The sequence below is a fragment of the Ranitomeya variabilis genome, chromosome 4, assembly GCF_051348905.1.
Source record: "Ranitomeya variabilis isolate aRanVar5 chromosome 4, aRanVar5.hap1, whole genome shotgun sequence".
NCBI classification, from domain to species: domain Eukaryota; kingdom Metazoa; phylum Chordata; class Amphibia; order Anura; family Dendrobatidae; genus Ranitomeya; species Ranitomeya variabilis.
The window spans coordinates 769251596-769273561 of NC_135235.1; the positions used below are offsets into that span (position 1 = coordinate 769251596).

The 21966-nt window shown below is 41.7% G+C and overlaps 1 protein-coding gene across 1 annotated transcript in view; it reads right to left on the bottom strand.

Annotated features, from left to right (window-relative positions):
• Positions 1–994: 994 nt before the first annotated feature.
• Positions 995–21966, bottom strand: part of LOC143766932 (uncharacterized) — a 49047-nt gene continuing 28075 nt past the window's right edge. The window contains exon 7 of the mRNA XM_077254940.1: positions 995–5074. Coding sequence (XP_077111055.1) covers positions 3795–5074 — 1280 coding nt within the window. The 3' untranslated portion in view covers positions 995–3794. The remainder of the gene's footprint in view (positions 5075–21966) is intronic.

The window sequence follows — 21966 nt, forward strand, 5'->3', positions numbered from 1 at the left end:
ACTTAGGGCTCCTTCTCACTTGTGCGAGACTCGGATGAGTCTGGCATGGCAATACCCCAGCACTGCACCTGGTACAGAGGAGCAGAGCGTGCGGCTGCAGGTATTCCTATGCGGCCGCACGCTCCGATCTGAGTGCAGGCAGCAGAGCCGGGTTTTAAACATGCGAGACTCATCCGAGTTGCTCGCAACTGAGAAGGAGCCCTTAATCTCATTTCAACCTTGATAGTGACTCTCTTAGGATTCATTTTACTGTATGATGGCACTTTTGCACATAGCCACTAAATGGACCTACATTTGACATTTGCCTGAATTTTTACATCTACACATGGTTTACCCAGATTATATTTTATTGTCTTAACAATATACTATTTAACATTATAAGCTGTGTATTTTTTTGTAATTATTTGTATGTATACATAATTGATTATCACTTTTGTCTCTGTTAAAATAATCCCCTGTAATGCCTTTCCGACATCGACTCCCTCCCTTTGATGTGATGTCCGGCGCTGAGCCCACATCTTTTCTGGCACAAGTGGCCCTAACAGCCTCTGACAGCATGTGACGCACGCATTCCAGCAAGCGCGACGGACATCCTGCCCATCGGTGACCCCGTCATGTGATCGCGGGTCAACGATGGGTTGATATGACAAGCAGTGGTCTCCAGCAGACCTTTGTGGTTGTCACTGCCGGATTGCTATGAGCACCGCCCGGTGGTCGGCACTCATAGCAAGTGATCAAGTCTGCTACATAAAGGCGATTAGATCATCGTCTGTATGTAGCAGAGACAATCGGGTTCTGACAGCTTCTAGTCTCCCATGGAGACTATTGATGCATGATTGTGGAGACACGGGGGGGGGGGGGGGGGGGGAAGGGGCTCGGCGGGCGCCTGATCCACCTGCTAGCCGAAACTGCATGGACCAGGGATCATCCCGCCACATGACTGCTATCCTTTTAATATGGGCAAAAGCTACTCAGACAACAGAGGGTGAGGGTAAACAGTTAGGCAATGATTTATTGAACCACAAAACAGGTAGTTAACACATAAAACAGTCCCAGTACAGTACCCAAGATGGTGCACATTACAGAGTCTCGCCCTTTAGCTGAATCGTGAGGATAATAGCAGCTGTGACTACAGATCTTCCAGGGTCGCTACCTCAGCTGTGGCACTACCACAAAACAGCTCAGTGGAAAAAGTCCAAACTAATACATAAATATAATTGCAAAGGATAGGTTTAGTAATACAATACACCTGTGGCACGCACACAGAGAGGAGGTAACGACAAGTGTAGGAAGATGACAGTCCATACAAGGCCAGTTGATCCGAGGATCACAACCTGGCTTCATATTCCACGGTCAGTTACACCACTTGTGGCACGCACGCAGAGAGGAGGTAACAATTGTAGGAAGATGACAGTCTATTGAGTCCATACAAGGTATAAAGCCAGTTGATCTGAGGATCACAACCTGTTTTCTCCAATTGTATCCATGGTTCAGCGATGGTCAATGGAGCAGATCTGTATTCTTCTAACCGAGGCCGAAAACCCCTAGGTTGTTTCCTGTAGAATGATAGATCCGTGTCCCTCGTAACGGAGCCATGATGTAAAATGGCTGCTGTCCTGTCCCTGGACCTTTTGAGATGTATGGATGTCTTGGCAGAATCTCTCTGGCTGTTTCTCTCTCTGATTCTCTTTATACAGAGGCATGTAACCTATTTTTAGACTGAACAAGTGTCCCCCATTCAGTATTTACATAAAAGGTAAGAATGGAGACAGATCAAGTAGCATTACTTGATTTAAACTATTTGCATAGTTTTTCGCTCTCTGTTTAGAAGTCAACAAACTGGCTCAATAACACAATGCATAATTAGCATATCAGCAAACATCACTAGTGAATAAGCGCACAATGAAAGTCAATATTACAGGCCTACACAAACAAAAAGTCCATTTCTTGACCAACCAGAAATCAACACTTAAATTTGAGAGACAACATACAGATAACAATATATTATTCTTTGTTTGCTAAAAATAGGCATCTGGTTAATTAAGATACAATACTGTATGTCTTCACAATGCCAAAAGTAAAAAAAAAGTTTTTAAAAATATGAAAAAAAGAAATAAAAGTTCAAATTACCCACTTTCCCCCATTCAAAATAAACCAATAAAAAAATCAAATATACACATATTTGGTATCACCACGTTCAGAATCGCTTGATCTATCAATATAAAAAAGAATTAACATGATCGTTAAACGGCGTAACGAGAAAAAGTCAAAATGCCGGAATTACATTTTTTTGGTTGCCGTAACATTGTATTAAAATGCAACCCCAACAGGCGATCATAAATGGTATCATTAAAAACGTCAACCCGCACACAAAAAATAAGCCTTCTCTCAACCCGAGATCATGAAAATGTAGATGCGAAAATGGCGCAATTCTTTTATACTTTACCTAATAAAGAGGAGTTATTTTTACTAATGTTTGTTTTGGGTTATTTATTTTCTGGTGGTATTTGGTTTATCAAGCGGGGCTAGACGAAGAAAACCCTAAAATCATGTATTATGTAATCCGAAACAGTCAGAAAACCAGCCACATGTTGGCAGACCCCAGACCTCAAACTATATACTTTGTAAGTTTATACATCACTCCAGTGTCAGGAATAGATAGTATGTGACAATACTGTATATACCGCTCAGGGAACACTGAACTTTCAGAGATAATCTCCATATTCATACTAAATAATGGCACAGATCTTCCAGACATTATGGTTGCACACATCCCTAGTCTTTATAACGATATTGCACTCATTCCTTGACAGACCGCAGCATGGCCATTAGTTAAAAGCTGCTATTGATCTTTGGAGCAGTAAGTTCTCCCTGAGTGGTACTTTTTGGGCCGTTTGAAAACGGAGTTTAGTCTAGGACAATTTGTCTGCACTACTAATTAACAGCTGTTACAATACCAAACTAGGGCAGTCCCTATAGGAGAAAAACACAAGAATTATACTGTGTTTTCACATACTATCTATTCCTGACACTGGAGTGGCTTATAAACTTACAAAGTATATAGTTTGAGGTCTGGGATCTGCCAATATGTGGCTGGTTTTCTGACTGTTTCGGATAACATGATACATAATTTTAGTATTTTTTTGTCTAGTCTCACTTGAATATAGGTCTATATTAAATAGTTTCCTGATGAGTCGCCTTTGGTGAGGACGATGAAACCCGTAGAAATGAGAGGCTTGGAGAGTGAGTGTGTATACGTCACCTCACCCTATATACTGAACTGTGGGATACATGTTTTTTCTATTAGTCACCTACTGACTACCCTTCAGGGGGTGAATTATGGGTATAGTTTTACATTTGGAATTAATAAGTTTAGTTTTATCCTTTTGTCAGCAAACATGAGGAATGACAAGAGACAACGCATTTAAGAAGATTCAATTTTGGTTAAAAATATTCCAACATTATGAACATAAAAAAGGCTTCTCCCCTATGTGACATCTCTGATGTTTATTAACAGTTGATTTCCAAGTAAAATATATCCCACATCAACAAAATGAAAAAGGCTTTTCCCCTGTGTGACTGCTCTGGTGTCTAACAAGAAGCTGTTTCCAATTATAACATTTCCCACAATCTGAACAGGAAACAGGCTTCTCCCCTGTGTGAGTTCTCTGGTGATTAACAATATGTGATTTCTTCACAAAACATTTCCCATATTCTGAACATGAAAAAGGCTTCTCTGCTGAGTGAGTCTTTTGGTGTGTAACAAGATTCCCTTTATGGTTAAAACACTTCCCTCATTCTGAACAGGAAAAAGGCTTCTCCCCTCTGTGAGTTCTATGGTGATTGATCAAATCTGATTTCTGGTTAAAACATTTCCCACATTCTGAACAGGAAAAAGGCTTCTCCCCCATGTGAGTTCTATGGTGTTTGATCAAATATGATTTCTGGCTAAAACATTTATCACATTCAGAACATGAAAAAGGCTTCTCTGGTGAGTGAGTCTTTTGGTGTTTAACAAGATTCCCTTTATAGTTAAAACATTTCCCACATTCTGAGCAGGAAAAAGGCTTCTCCCCTGTGTGAGTGCTATGGTGATTGATCAAATATGATTTCTGGCTAAAACATTTCCCACATTCTGAACAGGAAAAAGGCTTCTCCCCTGTGTGGATTCTATGGTGCCTAACCAAATCTGGTTTCTGGTTAAAACATTTCCCACATTCTGAACAGGAAAAAGGCTTCTCCCCCGTGTGAGTGCTATGGTGATTGATCAAATATGATTTCTGCTTAAAACATTTCCCACATTCTGAACAAGAAAAAGGCTTCTCCACTGTGTGAGTTATCTGGTGATTAACAAGATGTGATTTCTTCACAAAACATTTCCCACATTCTGAACATGAAAAAGGCTTCTTCCCCGTATGAGTTCTTTGGTGTCCAACAAAATATGATTTCTGGCTAAAACATTTCCCACATTCTGAACAGGAAAAAGGCTTCTCCCCTGTGTGAGCTCTATGGTGATTAACCAAACCTGATTTCCTGGTAAAATATTTCCCACATTCTGAACAGGAAAAAGGCTTCTCCCCTGTGTGAGTTCTATGGTGATTAACCAAACCTGATTTCCGGTTAAAACATTTCCCACATTCTGAACAGGAAAAAGGCTTCTCCCCTGTGTGAGTTCTATGGTGATGAACCAAACCTGATTTCTCGTTAAAACATTTCCCACATTCTGAACAGGAAAAAGGCTTCTCCCCTGTGTGAGTTCTATGGTGATGAACCAAACCTGATTTCTGGTTAAAACATTTCCCACATTCTGAACAGGAAAATGACTTCTTTGCTTTAGGAGCAGTTTGTTGTTTAATGCCTCTTTTGTGACTTTGATTTTCTTTAGTAGTCAGAAATGAATCAGAAGATGGGACCTGTTTCATAGGATCAGATGAGAGATCTTTGCTGTGAATGGATGATGATATATCTGGAGTAACAGCAATCACTTCAGTTGTATCCTGTAGGATCTCAAGATCATCAGATTTAAAAACTGAAGATGTCAGCTGTCCCTCTGTTCTCCTGGTACAGTCATCTGCTAAGATAAAAAAACATTTTTTGATAACATATCCTTGAGTTTTATATTTTTGAACATTTCTACTTAACCCCTTAAGCCCCGAGGGTGGTTTGCACGTTAATGACCGGGCCAATTTTTACAATTCTGACCACTGTCCCTTTATGAGGTTATAACTCTGGAACGCTTCAACGGATCTTGGCGATTCTGACATTGTTTTCTCGTGACATATTGTACTTCATGTTAGTGGTAAAATTTCTTCGATATAACTTGCGTTTATTTGTGAAAAAAACGAATATTTGGCGAAAATTTTGAAAATTTCGCAATTTTCCAACTTTGAATTTTTATGCCCTTAAATCACAGACATATGTCACACAAAATACTTAATAAATAACATTTCCCACATGTCTACTTTACATCAGCACAATTTTGGAACCAAAATTTTTTTTTGTGACGGAGTTATAAGGGTTAAAAGTTGACCAGCAATTTCTCATTTTTACAACACCATTTTTTTTTAGGGACCACATCTCATTTGAAGTCATTTTGACGGGTCTATATGATAGAAAATACCCAAGTGTGACACCATTCTAAAAACTGCACCCCTCAAGGTACTCAAAACCACTTTCAAGAAGTTTATTAACCCTTCAGGTGTTTCACAGGAATTTTTGGAATGTTTAAATAAAAATGAACATTTAACTTTTTTTCACACAAAATTTATTTCAGCTCCAATTTGTTTTATTTTACCAAGGGTAACAGGAGAAAATAGACCCCAAAATTTGTTGTACAATTTGTCCTGAGTACGCTGATACCCCATATGTGGGGGTAAACCACAGTTTGGGCGCATGGCAGAGCTTGGAAGCAAAGGAGCGCCATTTGACTTTTCAATGCAAAATTGACTGGAATTGAGATGGGACGCCATGTTGCGTTTGGAGAGCCCCTGATGTGCCTAAACATTGAAACCCCTAACAAGTGACACCATTTTGGAAAGTAGACCCCCTAAGGAACTTATCTAGATGTGTGGTGAGCACTTTGACCCAACAAGTGCTTTACAGAAGTTTATAATGCAGAGCCGTAAAAATAAAAAATCATATTTTTTCACAAAAATGATCTTTTCACCCCCAATTTTTTATTTTCCCAAGGGTGAGAGAAGAAATTGGACCCCAAAAATTGTTGTGCAATTTGTCCTGAGTACGCTGATACCCCATATGTGGGTGTAAACCATTGTTTGGGCGCAGGGCAGAGCTCGGAAGGGAAGGAGCGCCATTTGACTTTTCAATGCAAAATTGACTGGAATTGAGATGGGACGCCATGTTGCATTTAGAGAGCCCTTGATGTGCCTAAACATTGAAACCCCTAACAAGTGACACCATTTTGGAAAGTAGACCCCCTAAGGAACTTATCTAGATGTGTGGTGAGCACTTTGACCCAACAAGTGCTTTACAGAAGTTTATAATGCAGAGCCGTAAAAATAAAAAATCATATTTTTTCACAAAAATGATCTTTTCACCCCCAATTTTTTATTTTCCCAAGGGTGAGAGAAGAAATTGGACCCCAAAAATTGTTGTGCAATTTGTCCTGAGTACGCTGATACCCCATATGTGGGTGTAAACCATTGTTTGGGCGCAGGGCAGAGCTCGGAAGGGAAGGAGCGCCATTTGACTTTTCAATGCAAAATTGACTGGAATTGAGATGGGACGCCATGTTGCATTTAGAGAGCCCTTGATGTGCCTAAACATTGAAACCCCTAACAAGTGACACCATTTTGGAAAGTAGACCCCCTGAGGAACTTATCTAGATGTGTGGTGAGCACTTTGACCCAACAAGTGCTTCACAGAAGTTTATAATGCAGAGCCGTAAAAATAAAAAATCATATTTTTTCACAAAAATGATCTTTTCACCCCCATTTTTTTATTTCCCCAAGGGTAAGAGAAGAAATTAGACCACAAAAGTTGTTGTGCAATTTGTCCTGAGTACGACGATACCCCATATGTGGGTGTAAACCATTGTTTGGGCGCATAGCAGAGCTCAGAAGGGAAGAAGCGCTATTTTACTTTTCAATGCAAAATTGACTGGAATTAAGATGGGATGCCATGTTGCGTTTGGAGAGCCCCTGATGTGCCTAAACATTAAACCCCCCCACAAGTGACACCATTTTGGAAAGTAGACCCCCTAAGGAACTTATCTAGATGTGTTTTGAGAGCTTTGAACCCCCAAGTGTTTCACTACAGTTTATAACGCAGAGCCGTGAAAATAATTTTATTTTTTTTTTTCACAAAAATGAAATTTAGCCCCCAGTTTTGTATTTTCACAAGGGTATCAGGATAAATTGGACCCTAAAAGTTGTTGTCCAATTTGTCCTGAGTACGCTGATACCCCCTATGTGGGGGGGAACCACTGTTTGGGCGCATGACAGAGCTCAGAAGGGAAGGAGCGCCATTTGGAATGCAGACTTAAATGGATTGGTCTGCAGGCGTCACGTTGCATTTGCAGAGCCCCTGATGTACCCAAACAGTACAAACCCCCCACAAGTGACCCCATATTGGAAACTAGACCCCCCAAGGAACTTATCTAGATGTGTTGTGAGAACTTTGAACCCCCAAGTGTTTCATTACAGTTTATAACGCAGAGCCGTGAAAATAAAAATTATTTTTTTTTTCACAAAAATGATTTTTTAGCCCCCAGTTTTGTATTTTCACAAGGGTATCAGGATAAATTGGACCCTAAAAGTTGTTGTCCAATTTGTCCTGAGTACGCTGATACCCCCTATGTGGGGGGGAACCACTGTTTGGGCGCATGACAGAGCTCGGAAGGGAAGGAGCGCCATTTGGAATGCAGACTTAAATGGATTGGTCTGCAGGCGTCACGTTGCATTTGCAGAGCCCCTGATGTACCCAAACAGTACAAACCCCACACAAGTGACCCCATATTGGAAACTAGACCTCCCAAGGAACTTATCTAGATGTGTTGTGAGAACTTTGAACCCCCAAGTGTTTCACTACAGTTTACAACGCAGAGCCGTGAAAATAAAACATATTTTTTTTCCCACAAAAATGATTTTTAGCCCCCCAAATTTTTATTTTCCCAAGGATAACAAGAGAACTTGGACCCCAGAAGTTGTTGTTCAATTTGTCCCTAGTACGCTGATACCCCATATGTTGGGGTAAACCCCTTTTTGGACGCACGGGAGAGCTCGGAAGGGAAGGAGCACTGTTTTACTTTTTCAACGCAGAATTGGCTGGAATTGAGATTGGACGCCATGTCGCGTTTGGAGAGCCCCTGATGTGCCTGAACAGTGGAAACTCCCCAATTCTACCTGAAACCCTACCCCTAACCTCACCCCTAACCGTTTACTGAACATTTTCTGACAGTCATAAGTGCCACGTATATAAGTGCCACGCATGTAAGTGCCACGTATGTAAGTGCCACGTATATAAGTGCCACGTATATAAGTGCCACGTATATAAGTGCCACGTATATAAGTGCCACGTATATAAGTGCCACGTATTTAAGTGCCACGTATTTAAGTGCCACGTATTTAAGTGCCACGTATTTAAGTGCCACGATATTTCAGTGCCACGTATTTCAGTGCCACGTATTTCAGTGCCACGTATTTCAGTGCCACGTATTTCAGGCACTGAAAAATACGTGGCACGTAAATACGTGGCACGTAAATACGTGGCACGTAAATACGTGGCACGTAAATACGTGGCACTTAAATACGTGGCACTTAAATACGTGGCACTTAAATACGTGGCACTTAAATACGTGGCACTTAAATACGTGGCACTTAAATACGTGGCACTTATATACGTGGCCACTGAAATATCGTGGCACTTATATACGTATATAAACGTATATTTCAGTGCCACGTATTTCAGTGCCACGTATTTCAGGTTAGGGGTAGGGTTAGGGTTTTTTGTTTTTTTCTTGTTTTCTTGTGTTTTTCTATAAAAACGCATGCGTTTTACCGCGTTTACATGCATTTTTTCACACATGCGGTTTTTTAAAAAAACGCATGCAGATAAAAACGCAAGTGTGAAACCAGACTAAAAGACGCTTTTTATAGCAAAAAAGTTTTTGCGTCTCCACATTTTGAGACCTATAATTTTTCCACATTTTGGTCCACAGAGTCATGTGAGGTCTTGTTTTTTGCGGGACGAGTTGACGTTTTTATTGGTAACATTTTCGGACACGTGACCATTTTTTATCACTTTTTATTCCGATTTTTGTGAGGCAGAATAACCAAAAACCAGCTATTCATGAATTTCTTTTGGGAGAGGCGTTTATACCGTTCTGCGCTTGGTAAAATTGATAAAGCAGTTTTATTCGTCGGGTCAGTACGATTACAGCGATACCTCATTTATATCATTTTTTTTATGTTTTGACGCTTTTATACGATAAAAACTATTTTATAGAAAAAATAATTATTTTGGTATCGCTTTATTCTCAGGACTATAACTTTTTTATTTTTTTGCTGATGATGCTGTATGGCGGCTCGTTTTTTGCGGGACAAGATGACGTTTTCAGCGGTAACATGGTTATTTATATCCGTCTTTTTGATCGCGTGTTATTCCACTTTTTGTTCGGCGGTATGGTAATAAAGCGTTGTTTTTTGCCTCGTTTTTTTTTTTTTTTCTTACGGTGTTTACTGAAGGGGTTAACTAGTGGGCCAGTTTTATAGGTTGGGTTGTTACGGACGCGGCGATACTAAATATGTATACTTTTATTGTTTTTGTTTGTTTTTTTTAGATAAAGAAATGTATTTATGGGAATAATATTTTTTTTTTTTATTATTATTTATTTAGGAATTTTTTTTATTTTTTTTTACACATGTGGAATTTTTTTTTTTTACTTTTTTACTTTGTCCCAGGGGGGGACATTACAGATCGCTGATCTCACAGTGTGCACAGCACTCTGTGAGATCTCCGATCTCACTTACAGCCGTGCAGGCTGCAGCTTTCATCTGCAGCCTGCTCCGACCCGGAAGTGCTCCCTGCAGGACCCGGATACAGCCCCTCGGCCATTTTGGATCCGGGGCCTGCAGGGAGAAGACGTTCGGTACGAGGTGAGTACATCACCTTGTACCGATCGTCTCAGGGAAGCCCGCAGGGAGCCCCCTCCCTGCGCGATGCTTCCCTGTACCGCCGGTACACCGCGATCATGTTTGATCGCGGTGTGCCGGGGGTTAATGTGCCGGGGGCGGTCCGTGACCGCTCCTGGCACATAGTGCCGGATGTCAGCTGCGATATGCAGCCGACACCCGGCCGCGATCGGCCGCGCTCCCCCCGTGAGCGCGGCCGATCGCGTATGACGTACTATCCCGTCACCGGGAATTAAGGCCCACCCCACCTCGACGGGATAGTACGTCATACGGGCTTAAGGGGTTAAACTGTCCATAAAAATGGCAAGCTATGTAAAAAAACTTTAATTTTTTACCAAGACAATGACAGTTGACAGTCTAATATAAAACCTTGCTGAATGAACCAGTAGTGTGTGGTGTTCAACTGTTTGTTCATTCTGCCTTCCAAATATCGAAGAAAAAGAAACCAATCAATGTTATGTAGGCAAAAATAATACCAATTCTCATCTCACAAAAAACAAGTCCCCACTCAGGTCCATCATCTGTCAATGGAAAAACAGAGGTTCCTACACTATTAGTGGCTGAAAGGCTGTTGAAAAGCAACAGAGTTTCTATAAACCAATCCAGCAAAATCCACTCTCACTTCTGAGTCTTGCAGTGTGCTGAAACAACATTTAGGATCCCTGTATTTAGCAATATTATATAGTGAGAAGAATCCACTTAATTTGTGGTGTGTCTCCTGGAGCACAATCTGGGCACTATGTGCTGGGTAAAAAAATGGCAAATGTGTAATTTTCACTCGCAAACATCCACTGCGTGTGAATTTCCGGAAAGTGGCTGTGGAGTCAAAATATTAATTTTTCTTGCACACATTGGTACCCCTCATTTAATGACAGAAAAACCTATGATCACATAAATAACTTGAATCTGACAAAAGTAATAATACATCAAAAATCTATAAATGAACAAATGAAAGTCACACATTGCTTTTCAACCATGCTTCCACAGAAAATTTAAAAACATAAAATTTATGAAATAGGCCTGCACAAAAATGATGGTACCCTTAACTTAACCACTTCGTGACCACCAACAGTAGATAAACGTTGGCGGTAGCATGGATTTGAGCAGCATCGACGTTTGTCTACGGTTTTGTACTCACCGGGACCCCCATGTACCTTATAACAAGGGGATTCCGGCGCACAACACTTCCTGTGACCACCGACTTTATCAAGACCTGATTGGTTCAGGTCCTGATGACGTCACCATCACACCAGCCAATGAGACAAATCACTAGGAAAGTTTATTGTAGCAACCAAATTTCCCAGGCGATCTGCCTCATAAAAATGTCTTTTCTCCTCAGATCTCCTGTCAGTGAGAGATTAGAGGAGAAACAGTGTTACAAGTGCTGCTGGCAACAGCTGTGTCAGTCAGCGATCTTGCTATAAAGTAAAAAAAAAACAGATGGCAGGGTTAGTGCTATAGTTAGGGTTACTGTTAGGCTAAAGTTAGGGTTACTGTAAGCTAAATTTAGAGTTAGGGTTTATTCTAAAGTTAGGGTTAGGCTAAAGAATTAGGCTTCTCTCAATTGTCTCCCCAATAATTTGGTCTCGTCAGTCACGTCAGAGTTTTCCATTTCCAAAAAAAATAAAATAAATGGCCATCAGTATTCTAGTGCAGAGGAGGCTTATGCACTTTTATGTTCTGACAGCAAAGAAAGTGCAGTGTCAGAAGGCGATGTGGATTTTGAGGGCTTTAGTAGCAGCAACAGTGATAGCTCAGAAATGAGCAGTGATTCTGGTCCATCCTCACACACAAGGACCAGTACAACAAGAAGGACAAATAGCGCTTCTGGAGAAATGTCTCCAACTCAGCGAACAATGCCCAGTACTAGCGCTGTCCCTAGTGCTCGTGAATTGGTGCACACCAATGTCCAAGGGGCTTTGCCTCTTGATGTAGCATTTCCCAGATGGGGGGCTTTGGATTCGGCTGCTCCAGTCATCTCTAATTTTAATGCCAATCCTGGTATAAATGTGGAGGTGGAAAATTTTGGACCAATTAATTTTTTGAAATTTGTTTCTGACAGATAGCTTGCTAGAGCATATTATCCTACAAACAAATTTATATACGTCCCAATTCATCAGCCAGAATCCACGATCCTATTATACTAGGTCAAATTTATGGACACCAACTAATGTCCTAGAAATTACAAAAACTTAGAACTTCCATTCGCTATGGGGCTTGTTAAAAAAAAAAGAGCATTCGGTCCTATTGGTCCAACAACCCTATTCAAGCCACCCCTATGTTTTCTGCCGCTCTTCCTAGGACCCGTTATGAAATGCTCGTGAGATTTTGGCATTTTAAGAACAGTCGATGCCTGTCCAGAGATGCCCCAGAACATGACAAACTATTCAAAATCAGATCCATCATTAAGGACTTGACAGAAAATTTCTTAAAGCTCTACACCTTAACAGAAAACATTTCCATTGATGAGTCCCTTGTAAAATTCAAAGGAAGACTGCACCTCAAGCAATTTATTCCTTCTAAGAGGGGAAGGTTCTGAATAAAGCTGTATAAAATTTGCAAGAGTTCAACAGGATACACATCAGCTTTTCGCATTTATGAGGGGAAAGATAGCCATCTAAACCCACCAGGATGCCCTACTTATCTGGGGACATCTGGAAAAATTGTTTGGGAGCTGTTAACTCCATTTTTACAAAAAGGCTACAATCTGTATGCTGACAAACTACTACACCAGCATACCCCTAGTTAAAGGTCTGGTTGAACATAACATAGGGGCTTGTGGGACGATTCGCAAAAACCGTCAGGGTTTTCCACAATCATTGGTCAATGAAAAGTTCTGAAAGGGGCAGTCAGGGGCATTACGCAATGCAGAGCGGCTTGTCCTTAAGTATAAGGATAAAAAAATATATTTTATCCTGAGCTCGATCCACACAGATTTCACAAGGTTCACAGCAGAGCAACAGGGATCCACTACTCCAAAACCTGTGTCTGTCATTGACTACAACAAATATATGGCGGGTGTGGACCTTGCAGATCACGTTCTACAGCCATACCAGGTATCAAGAAAATCATATACCTGGTATAAGAAGTTAGTCATTTATTTGTTTCAGGTGGCCACATATAATTCTTATGTGTCATACAAAAAAGCTGGAAATGCAGATACTTTCCTTGATTATCAGGAAAAGGGAATTGAAAATCTGGTTTTTGAAAATGTTGTCCCCGCCAATCCTTTATAATCTGAAGATGTGAGAAGACTCACTGAGCGACATTTTATTGCACTCATTCCAGCAACTGAAACAAGAAAGAACCTCCAGAGAAGATGTCGTGTATGTTCCAAGAGAGGAATGAGGCATGATACCCGCTATTATTGCCCACAGTGCCCATCATTGCCGGCCTTATGCCTCCATGACTGCTTTAAAATCTTCCACAAAGAACCACATTATTAAACTGTTTTGACATTCAAGCATTTGGTTTATTTAGTGACAGATGCATGTGAGTAGAGATGGCATAATTTCCGGGGGTAGGTGGGGGGATGTCTCCAGAGACACAAGCTGGGCACAATATATTGGGCACTACAATGACTTTTTTGTAATTTTTGCTCTAAAACTTCCACTACGTGTTTCTGGAAATCATCCGTGTAGTGAAAATGGTCACTATAGCCATAGATGAATAACCAGAGGGGTGTAATTTCCAAAATGTGGTCACTTCAGGGGGATTCTGTTGTTCTGGCACTTTGAGGCTCTCCAAAGTGCCATAACAGAAGAATCTCCCCTGAAGTGACCCCATTTTGGAAATGACACCCCTCTGGGAATGGGAAATGACACCCCTCTGCAAATTCATCTATAGGTGTAGTGACCATTTACCTATCTACCTATTTTCCAATGTTTAATCTGGGGTTAAAACATTTTTGTGGTAAAAATGTTATTTTTTCTTTACTGCCCAATGGTATAATATTCTATGGAACAACTGTGGTGTTAGTATCCTCACTGCACTACTAGAAGAATTCATTCAGGAAAGTATTTTGTAAAATGCTGTCACTTTTGGGGGCCTGTACTGTTCTAGCACCTCAGGGGCTCTGACATTGTGACATGTTAACCACAAAAAATTCCAGCAAAATCTGCTCTCCAATATGGCGCTCCTTCTCTTCCGAGCTCTGCCATGCGCCCAAACAGTAGTTTACCCCCACATATTCGGTGTCAGCATACTCAGGACAAATTGCACAACAACTTTTGGGGTCCAATTTCACCTGTTACCCTTCTGAAAAAAATTGGGGGTAAAAATATAATTTTTTTGTGGAAAAAATGTGATTTTTTATTTTCACGGATCTATGTAGTTAACTCCTGTGAAGCACCTTGGGGGTTCAAAGTGCCCCCCACACATCTAGATAAGTTCCTTGGGGTGTCTAGTTCCCAAAATGGTGTCACTTGAGGGGGATTTCCACTGTTTAGGCACATCAGGGGCTCTCCAAAAGTTATATGACAACTATTAATTATTCCAGCATATTTTACATTAAAAAAATCAAATGGCACTCCTTCCCTTCCGAGCTCTGCCGTGCACCCAAACAGTTTTCCCCACATATGGGGTATCGGCATGCTCAGGAGAAATTGCAAAACAAAATGTATAGTCCATTTTATCCTGTTACCCTTGTGAAAGTAAAAAAAAACTTAGGTCTAAAGGAAAATTTTTGTGGTTAATAAATGAATGGTTAATAAACTTCTGAAATGTGGTTTTGAGCACCTAGAGGGGTGCAGTTTTTAGAATGGTGTCATTTTGGGCATTTTCTGTCATATTGACCCCCCAAACTCACTTCAAATGTAAGGTGGTCCCTAAAAAAATGGTTTTGTAAATTTTGTTGTAAAAATGAGAAACCGCTGGTCAACTTTTAACCCTAATAACTTACTAACAAAAATAAATTGTTTCCAAAATTGTGCTGATGTAAAGTAGACATGTGGGAAATGTTATTTCTTAACAATTTTGTGTGATATGACTTATTTAAGAGCATAAAAGTTACAATTTTGAATAATACAAAATTTTCACCAAATTTCCATTTTTTTTAACAAATAAACGCAAGTTATATCAAAGAAATGTGACCACTATCATAAAGTGCAATATGTCACAAGAAAACAATCTCAGAATCACCAGGATTCGTTGAAGTGTGAAAGGGTTAATATTTTGTGAACAACCTTTTGAGGCAATGAATGGTGTCCTCCTTGGTTGTCTCCCATGAAGTCCACTTTGGCTCATACGACGACGGATGGTGCTATCTGACCCTGATGTTCCTTGATCCTGAAGTTCATCTTTAATCTGTTTAGAAGTTTTTCTGGGCTTTTTTGCTACCATTCACATTGCCAGTCTCATTGATTTATCAATTTTCCTCCTGTGGCCACGTCCACGGAGGTTGGCTACAGTCCTATGGATCTTACATTTCTGAATAATATGCGCAACTGTAGTCACAGGAACATCAAGCTGCTTGGAGATGTCTTATACCTTTTACCTTTAACATGTTTGTCTATAATTTTCTTTCTAATCTCCTGAGACAACTCTTTCCTTCGCTTCCTCTGGTCCATGTTGAGTGTGATACACACCAGTCACCAAACAGCACAGTGAGTATCTGTAGCCCTATATACAGGCCACTCACTGATTCCAAGATTGTAGACACCTGTGATGCTAGTTAGTGGACACACCGCGAATTAACATGTCCCTTTTGTCACATTATTTTCAGGGATACCATCATTTCTGACCAGGCCTATTTCTTGAGTTTTATTTTTTTTTTAATTTGGTGGAAGCATGGTTGAAAAGCAATGTCTGACTTATTGTTACTTTTGTCAGATTCAAGTTATTTCTGTGACCATTGTCCATTTTTCTGTCATTAAACGAGGGGTACCAACAATTTTGACCACATATGTATAGATTATAACCCTCAGTGAATTAATTTATAAAATGAAATCACTTTATGAGGATTTCAACTCTTCTGGTTTTCTGTCATTTAGTCATATTAGGGCTTGTGCATATACACCGTCCAATCTCATCTGGGATCTGTTCCTGCTGTCCAGCTGGAGTAATCAGCTCCCTACTTCAGCCAATTGGAAAGTACCACACCCTACTAAAGCTCAAAGCACATGGCCGGAATCTGCCAGAAACAGCGTTGTTCTCCTCTGGTTCAGTCCTCTGTGCTCAGCTTGCGGCTTGTGCATTTGTTTCCTGTTGTGACCGTGGCCCATATACTGACTACTCTTGTGTCTTCTGATTCTGTATTCTGTCCTTCCGGTTCTGACCCAGCTACCTGACTATTCTTCTTGCCATCTAATACCACAGAATAGCAGGTAACACCCTGGTCCAAGCCTAGGGGTCCCAGTGTAAGTCCAGATCCATGTAATGGTGTTAAAGGGAGATGAGCAAGCCAATCCTTGGGATATGGAAAGCAGAGAAGATAGTGCCAAGCATGTTCATGGTGGAGATCTTTTGAGCTGCCAGTTGACCACGAACAGTGCTCCCAATACATTGTGTCTGCAAACTATTCCAGCTAGATCTGCAGTCAAACATCTAAATGGCGCTCCTTCCCTTCTGAACACTGCCATGTGCCCAGAGAGTAGTGTACAATCGTATGTAGGGTATTGTGAGAAGTTGGAAAATAATTAGTAAGATCCATTTGTTTTCTATTATCCTTTGTGAATAATTCCAAAGTTATCACCACATAAAGTGACACAAGTCAGATTGTAAAAATGGGGCCGGATTAAGAACACAAAACTGGCTGCGGGAAGAGGTTAAATCAGAGTATTGTGGACACTACTGTAATCAAAAACTGACTATAGACAATAACATCTACTGAAATGCTCAAACTGAACAGTCTCCATCAGTAATAAATGAGGAGCTGGTGGTGAAACCTCTCTGGGGTAATTAGAGCACGGGGCTCGGTGACTTCACAATCTAAACTATCGGAAGCTCCAATATTTTCTGTCAGATGAGTTTCAAGAAGAAATACCGGTTTTTACGTACCGGTAATAGGATTTTACAGAGTCCACGACAGCACCCCTACGAGAGAGGGGATCCGCCCACCATCCGGACAGGAACCTACAGGATTTAAAGGGGCGGTCACCCTCACCACTCCAGTTTGTGTTTCAGAGTATAAGAAACACCGCCCATTGAGTTAGTACATAATCATATATACTTAAACATTACTAAACACCATTACCTCTAAAAGAGTGATAACTAATAGCACACCTTCCAAAGAGTGCAGGAATCCAGTGATTAACTACGGGGGGGGAAATATGTGGGTGCTGTCGTGGACTCTGTAAAATCCTATTACCGGTACGTAAAAACCGGTTTTCCTATCGCCACGACAGCACCCCTACGAGAGATTTTCAAAGATCAATCACCTGGGAGGGACTACAGTACTAAGTACTGAACGGCCAAAAACTAAATTGGCCTCTGATGATAGGTCAAGACGGTAATGTCTATAAAAGGTGAAAGGAGATGACCACGTTGCCGCCTTACATATTACGTCTATGGAGACGTCTGCTCTTTCCGCCCAGGATGAGGCCATGCCTCGAGTAGAGTGGGCTCTGATGCCATCTGGTGGTGTCTGGCCTTAGGCAGTATAAGCAAGATATATGGCATCTCTTATCCATCTGGCGATAGACGCTTTCGTTACACTCGCCCTTTTCCTTGGATTCTGAAAGGAAACAAACAGAGCCCTACTCTGCCTCCCTGGCTCTGTCTTGTGGAGGTATTCTAACAGTGTTCTTCTATCGTCTAGCATATGACATTTCTGCTCTTCAGCTGAAACCGGATTGTCACAGAATGATGGTAAAACTATTTCCTGGCTTCTATGAAACTTGGAAGCTACTTTTGGTAGATATGCTGGATCTGGTTTTAACACGATCCTATCCTGAAAGACCATTAAATAAGGGGGATCTACCGATAAAGCCTGCAAATCACTTACTCTCCTAGCAGAAGTTAGGGCCACTAGGAGGGCGGTTTTTAAAGTTAAATATTTAATGGAGACCGAATCTATTGGCTCAAAGGGGGGTTCAGTTAAGGCATCTAAAACTAAACTTAAGTCCCATGGTGGCAGACTGGGCACATACACTGGATTAGCATGTTCAGTGGCCTTAATAAATCTGGATACCCATCTGTTCCCTGCCACATCACTGCTATATAATGCCCCCAAAGCCGAAATTTGGACTCTAAGGGTATTTACTGCCAAGCCCAATTCTCGGCCTTTCTGTAAGAATTCTAGAATAGCCAGAATTGGAACCTTGCCTGAAAAGGGGTGTTGGTAGAAGGCAAGGAACTTTTTCCAAGTCTTAGCATAGATCTTAGTAGTAACTTCTTTCCGGCTGTTTAACAGAGTAGAAATGAGAGCCTCTGAAAACCCTCTTCTCCTTAATAACTCCCTCTCAAATTCCACGCCGTCAGATGCAGGGATTCCACATTGGGGTAACGGAATGGACCCTGAGAAAAAAGCTCCGGACTGACTGGCAATACCCAGGGATCGGTCACAGACATTGTCCTGAGTAACGAGAACCATGCCCTCCTGGGCCAGAAGGGGGCAATCAAGATCACTCTCGCCCTCTCCTCCCTGATCTTCCTGAGGACTATAGGGATCAGACACATTGGGGGAAATGCATACGCCAGAGGGAAATCCCAGTGAATCTGAAGGGAGTCTATTACACAGGGTTTGTCCGCCACCCGAAGCGAAGCAAACTTCCTGGTCTGTCTGTTCTCTCTCGTTGCAAATAGGTCTATAACGGGCAACCCCCATAGATCTACTATCTGTTTGAACACCCGTCGACTTAGAACCCATTCCCCTTGACGTAGAGAATGACGGCTGAGGTAATCTGCTTCTGTGTTGAGCTCTCCCCGAATGTGAACGGCCGACAGAGAGCGAAAATGAGCTTCGGCTATGTTGAGTATGTCTGTGGCGGTGTTCATTAGGGATCTTGATCTTGTACCCCCTTAATGGTTGAGATATGCCACTACTGTTGTGTTGTCTGACTGGACTCTTACATGTGAATCCTGCAGAGATGGTAGCAACCTGAGTAGGGCCTTTTTGACTGCCGTAAGCTCTTTCCAATTCGAGGACTCTTGAGCCTCTAAAAGAGACCATTGTCCCCGAGTCCAAACATCTCCTATGTGAGCTCCCCATCCTATCGGACTGGCATCGGTTGTGACCGTGTTGTCTGGTACTATATTCCAGCTTACTCCTTTTCCTAAATGTCTCATGTCTTGCCACCATCTCAGACTGTCTAGAGTGGCAGTGGATAGCCTGAGTCTTTTGCCTAATTGTCCTTGAAGACTCCTCTCTGCAACCAAGACCTGGGCCTGCAACACTCGAGTGTGGAACTGAGCCCACTGGACGGCCGGTATGCATGATGTCAAGGATCCCAGAAGAGACATATTGTCTCTCAAATCAGATCTGGCCTTCTTGTTACAGTACTGACTTTGTGCACAATCTTCTGCTTTTTCTCTTCCGGAAGGAAACATAGTTGCTCTTCCGAATTTAGCAGAATACCTAGGAAGGTCTGAGTAGATGATGGTTCCAATCTTGACTTTTCCAAATTGACTAGCCAACCCAAGTCCTGTAAGGAAGATATTACATGATTTAGGCGATTCTTACACTGAAAAAACGAATTCCCCACTACCAGGAAGTCATCCAAGTAGGGTATAACTAACGTATCGTGTTCTCTGACATAGGCCATTACTTCTGCAATGACCTTAGTAAACACTGTCGGTGCCATAGATAGACCAAATGGCATTGCTGTAAACTGAAAGTGTCTGACCTGGTCGTTTAAGCGCACCGCCATTCTGAGGAATTGTTGATGATCCTGGTGAATGGGCAGATGATAATACGCATCCTTTAAATCCAGGACTGTCATATAACATCTGGAAAAAGAAGTTTAGTCGCCGTTTTAATAGATTCCATCTTAAAAGCATGATATTGTAGATGCTTGTTCGATTTCCGTAAATTTATGATGGTTCGAAAGGATCCATCAGGTTTGGGGATTAAAAATAAAGGGGAATAGAACCCCTTCCCCTGTTGTTGTTTTGGAACCTCTACTATAACTTTTTTTCCCTCTTAACATCTGAACCTCTTTTTCAAGGGCCTTTTGTTGGGGTAGTCAAGATATAAAAATTTGAAGGTTTTTCCCGAAATTCTAATTTTAACCCCGATTTAATTATGCCCAAAACCCAATTGCTCGATGATATTTTGGCCCACTGAGCATAGTAGTGTTTTAACCTGCCCCCTACTGGGAGGTCACTATTAACGGTAATTTCTTCTTCTTCTTGATGAAGATGATGAGGCATTAAAGTCCGAACCTTTCTTCTTCGGGTCTGTTGATTCCCAGTCTCGGTTCTGATAAGGTCTTCGGTATTGGAAGCGTCTCCTGAAGGTATTCCTAAAGGTAGGATTAAACACTTTAGGAAAGCCCTTTTTTCTATCTTCAGCTTTAGCTAGGATGTCATCCAATACCGGGCCAAACAGGTACTCACCCCTACATGGAATTGTACACAGTTTTGCTCTTGCCTGGGCGTCTCCCTTCCAGGTCTTAAGCCATAGGGCTCGTCGAGCAGCGTTTGAAAGACCTGCTGATCTGGCTGCTAATTTTAAAGAATCCACAGATGCATCCGCTAAATATGCATCCGCTAAATATGCCACCCCTTGCCGTATTTGCGATAGGGAGTTTAGCATTTTGTCTCTGGGCACTTTGGATTTCAGCTGTTCCTCCAGCTGGGTTACCCAAACCATGACAGATCTAGCCGTACAAGTACTGGAGATTGCCGGTTTGAAGGCACCAGCAGACGACTCCCACACCTTCAAAAACATGTCCGCTTTCCTATCTGACGTATCTTTCAGAAGACCTACATCCTCAAGTGGTAGGGCTCTGGCCTTAGATGAAGAGGCCACCGCTGCGTCCACTTTTGGGACCTTCATCCATACTGTCAGATCACTATCGTCAAAGGGATACCTTCTTTTTGCTGATGACGGTAGGAAACCTTTGTCCTGTTTATCCCATTCCCGCTTTATAAGGGTCTTAACTAGTGTTGAGCATTCCGATACCGCAAGTATCGAGTATCGGCCGATACTTAGCGGTATCGGAATTCCGATACCGAGATCCGATACTTGCCGCGTATCGGATACCGGAATCGGAAGTTCCCAGATTCAAACTGCACAAATTCAGCCAATGAGAATGATTCCAAGTGTGGGCACATCCTGTTCAGCATGGAGGGCATGAAACTACTGGCATGGCTGTGATTGGCTGCTGAAATGATGTCATGATGCAGTTTAAAAGTCGCTGGCGCCATTTTGCGCTCACTCTGCTGTGAATTCAGTTAGTGACAGGACGCTGTTTGCTGACTGAGGGCCAGTTTAGAGATAGCGATTTGCTTCTTTGTGCTTTTCAAAGGCTAATTTAGCAACCGCTGTGTTCACCTACTATTCACCTTGCTTTTGCCTTGTAGCGCTGTTTTCACAGCGATCTGCAAGGTCTGTGTGTGTGTGTGTGTGTGTGTGTGTGTGAGTGCAGCCCACTCTCTAGTCTGAGTGCAGCCATAGGCCATCCATAGCTGGTTGTATTCAGTTCAGGGAGGGTGGTTCATTGCCTCATACTGTTTTATTTTATTTTATTTTTTTTTCAAGTAATGTAGTCTGCTGCTCATTTTTTCCAAAAATTCCTATTAGTGTCTTTCCACCCGTCTCCAGCTAACTTGTGGAAAAACACTACATAGGATAAAGTAGAGGAGGGTTTTTGGGCCTTGCAGCGCCGTTTACGGCTGTCTGCACGGTCTCCGTGTGACTGCAGCTCGCCCTGTA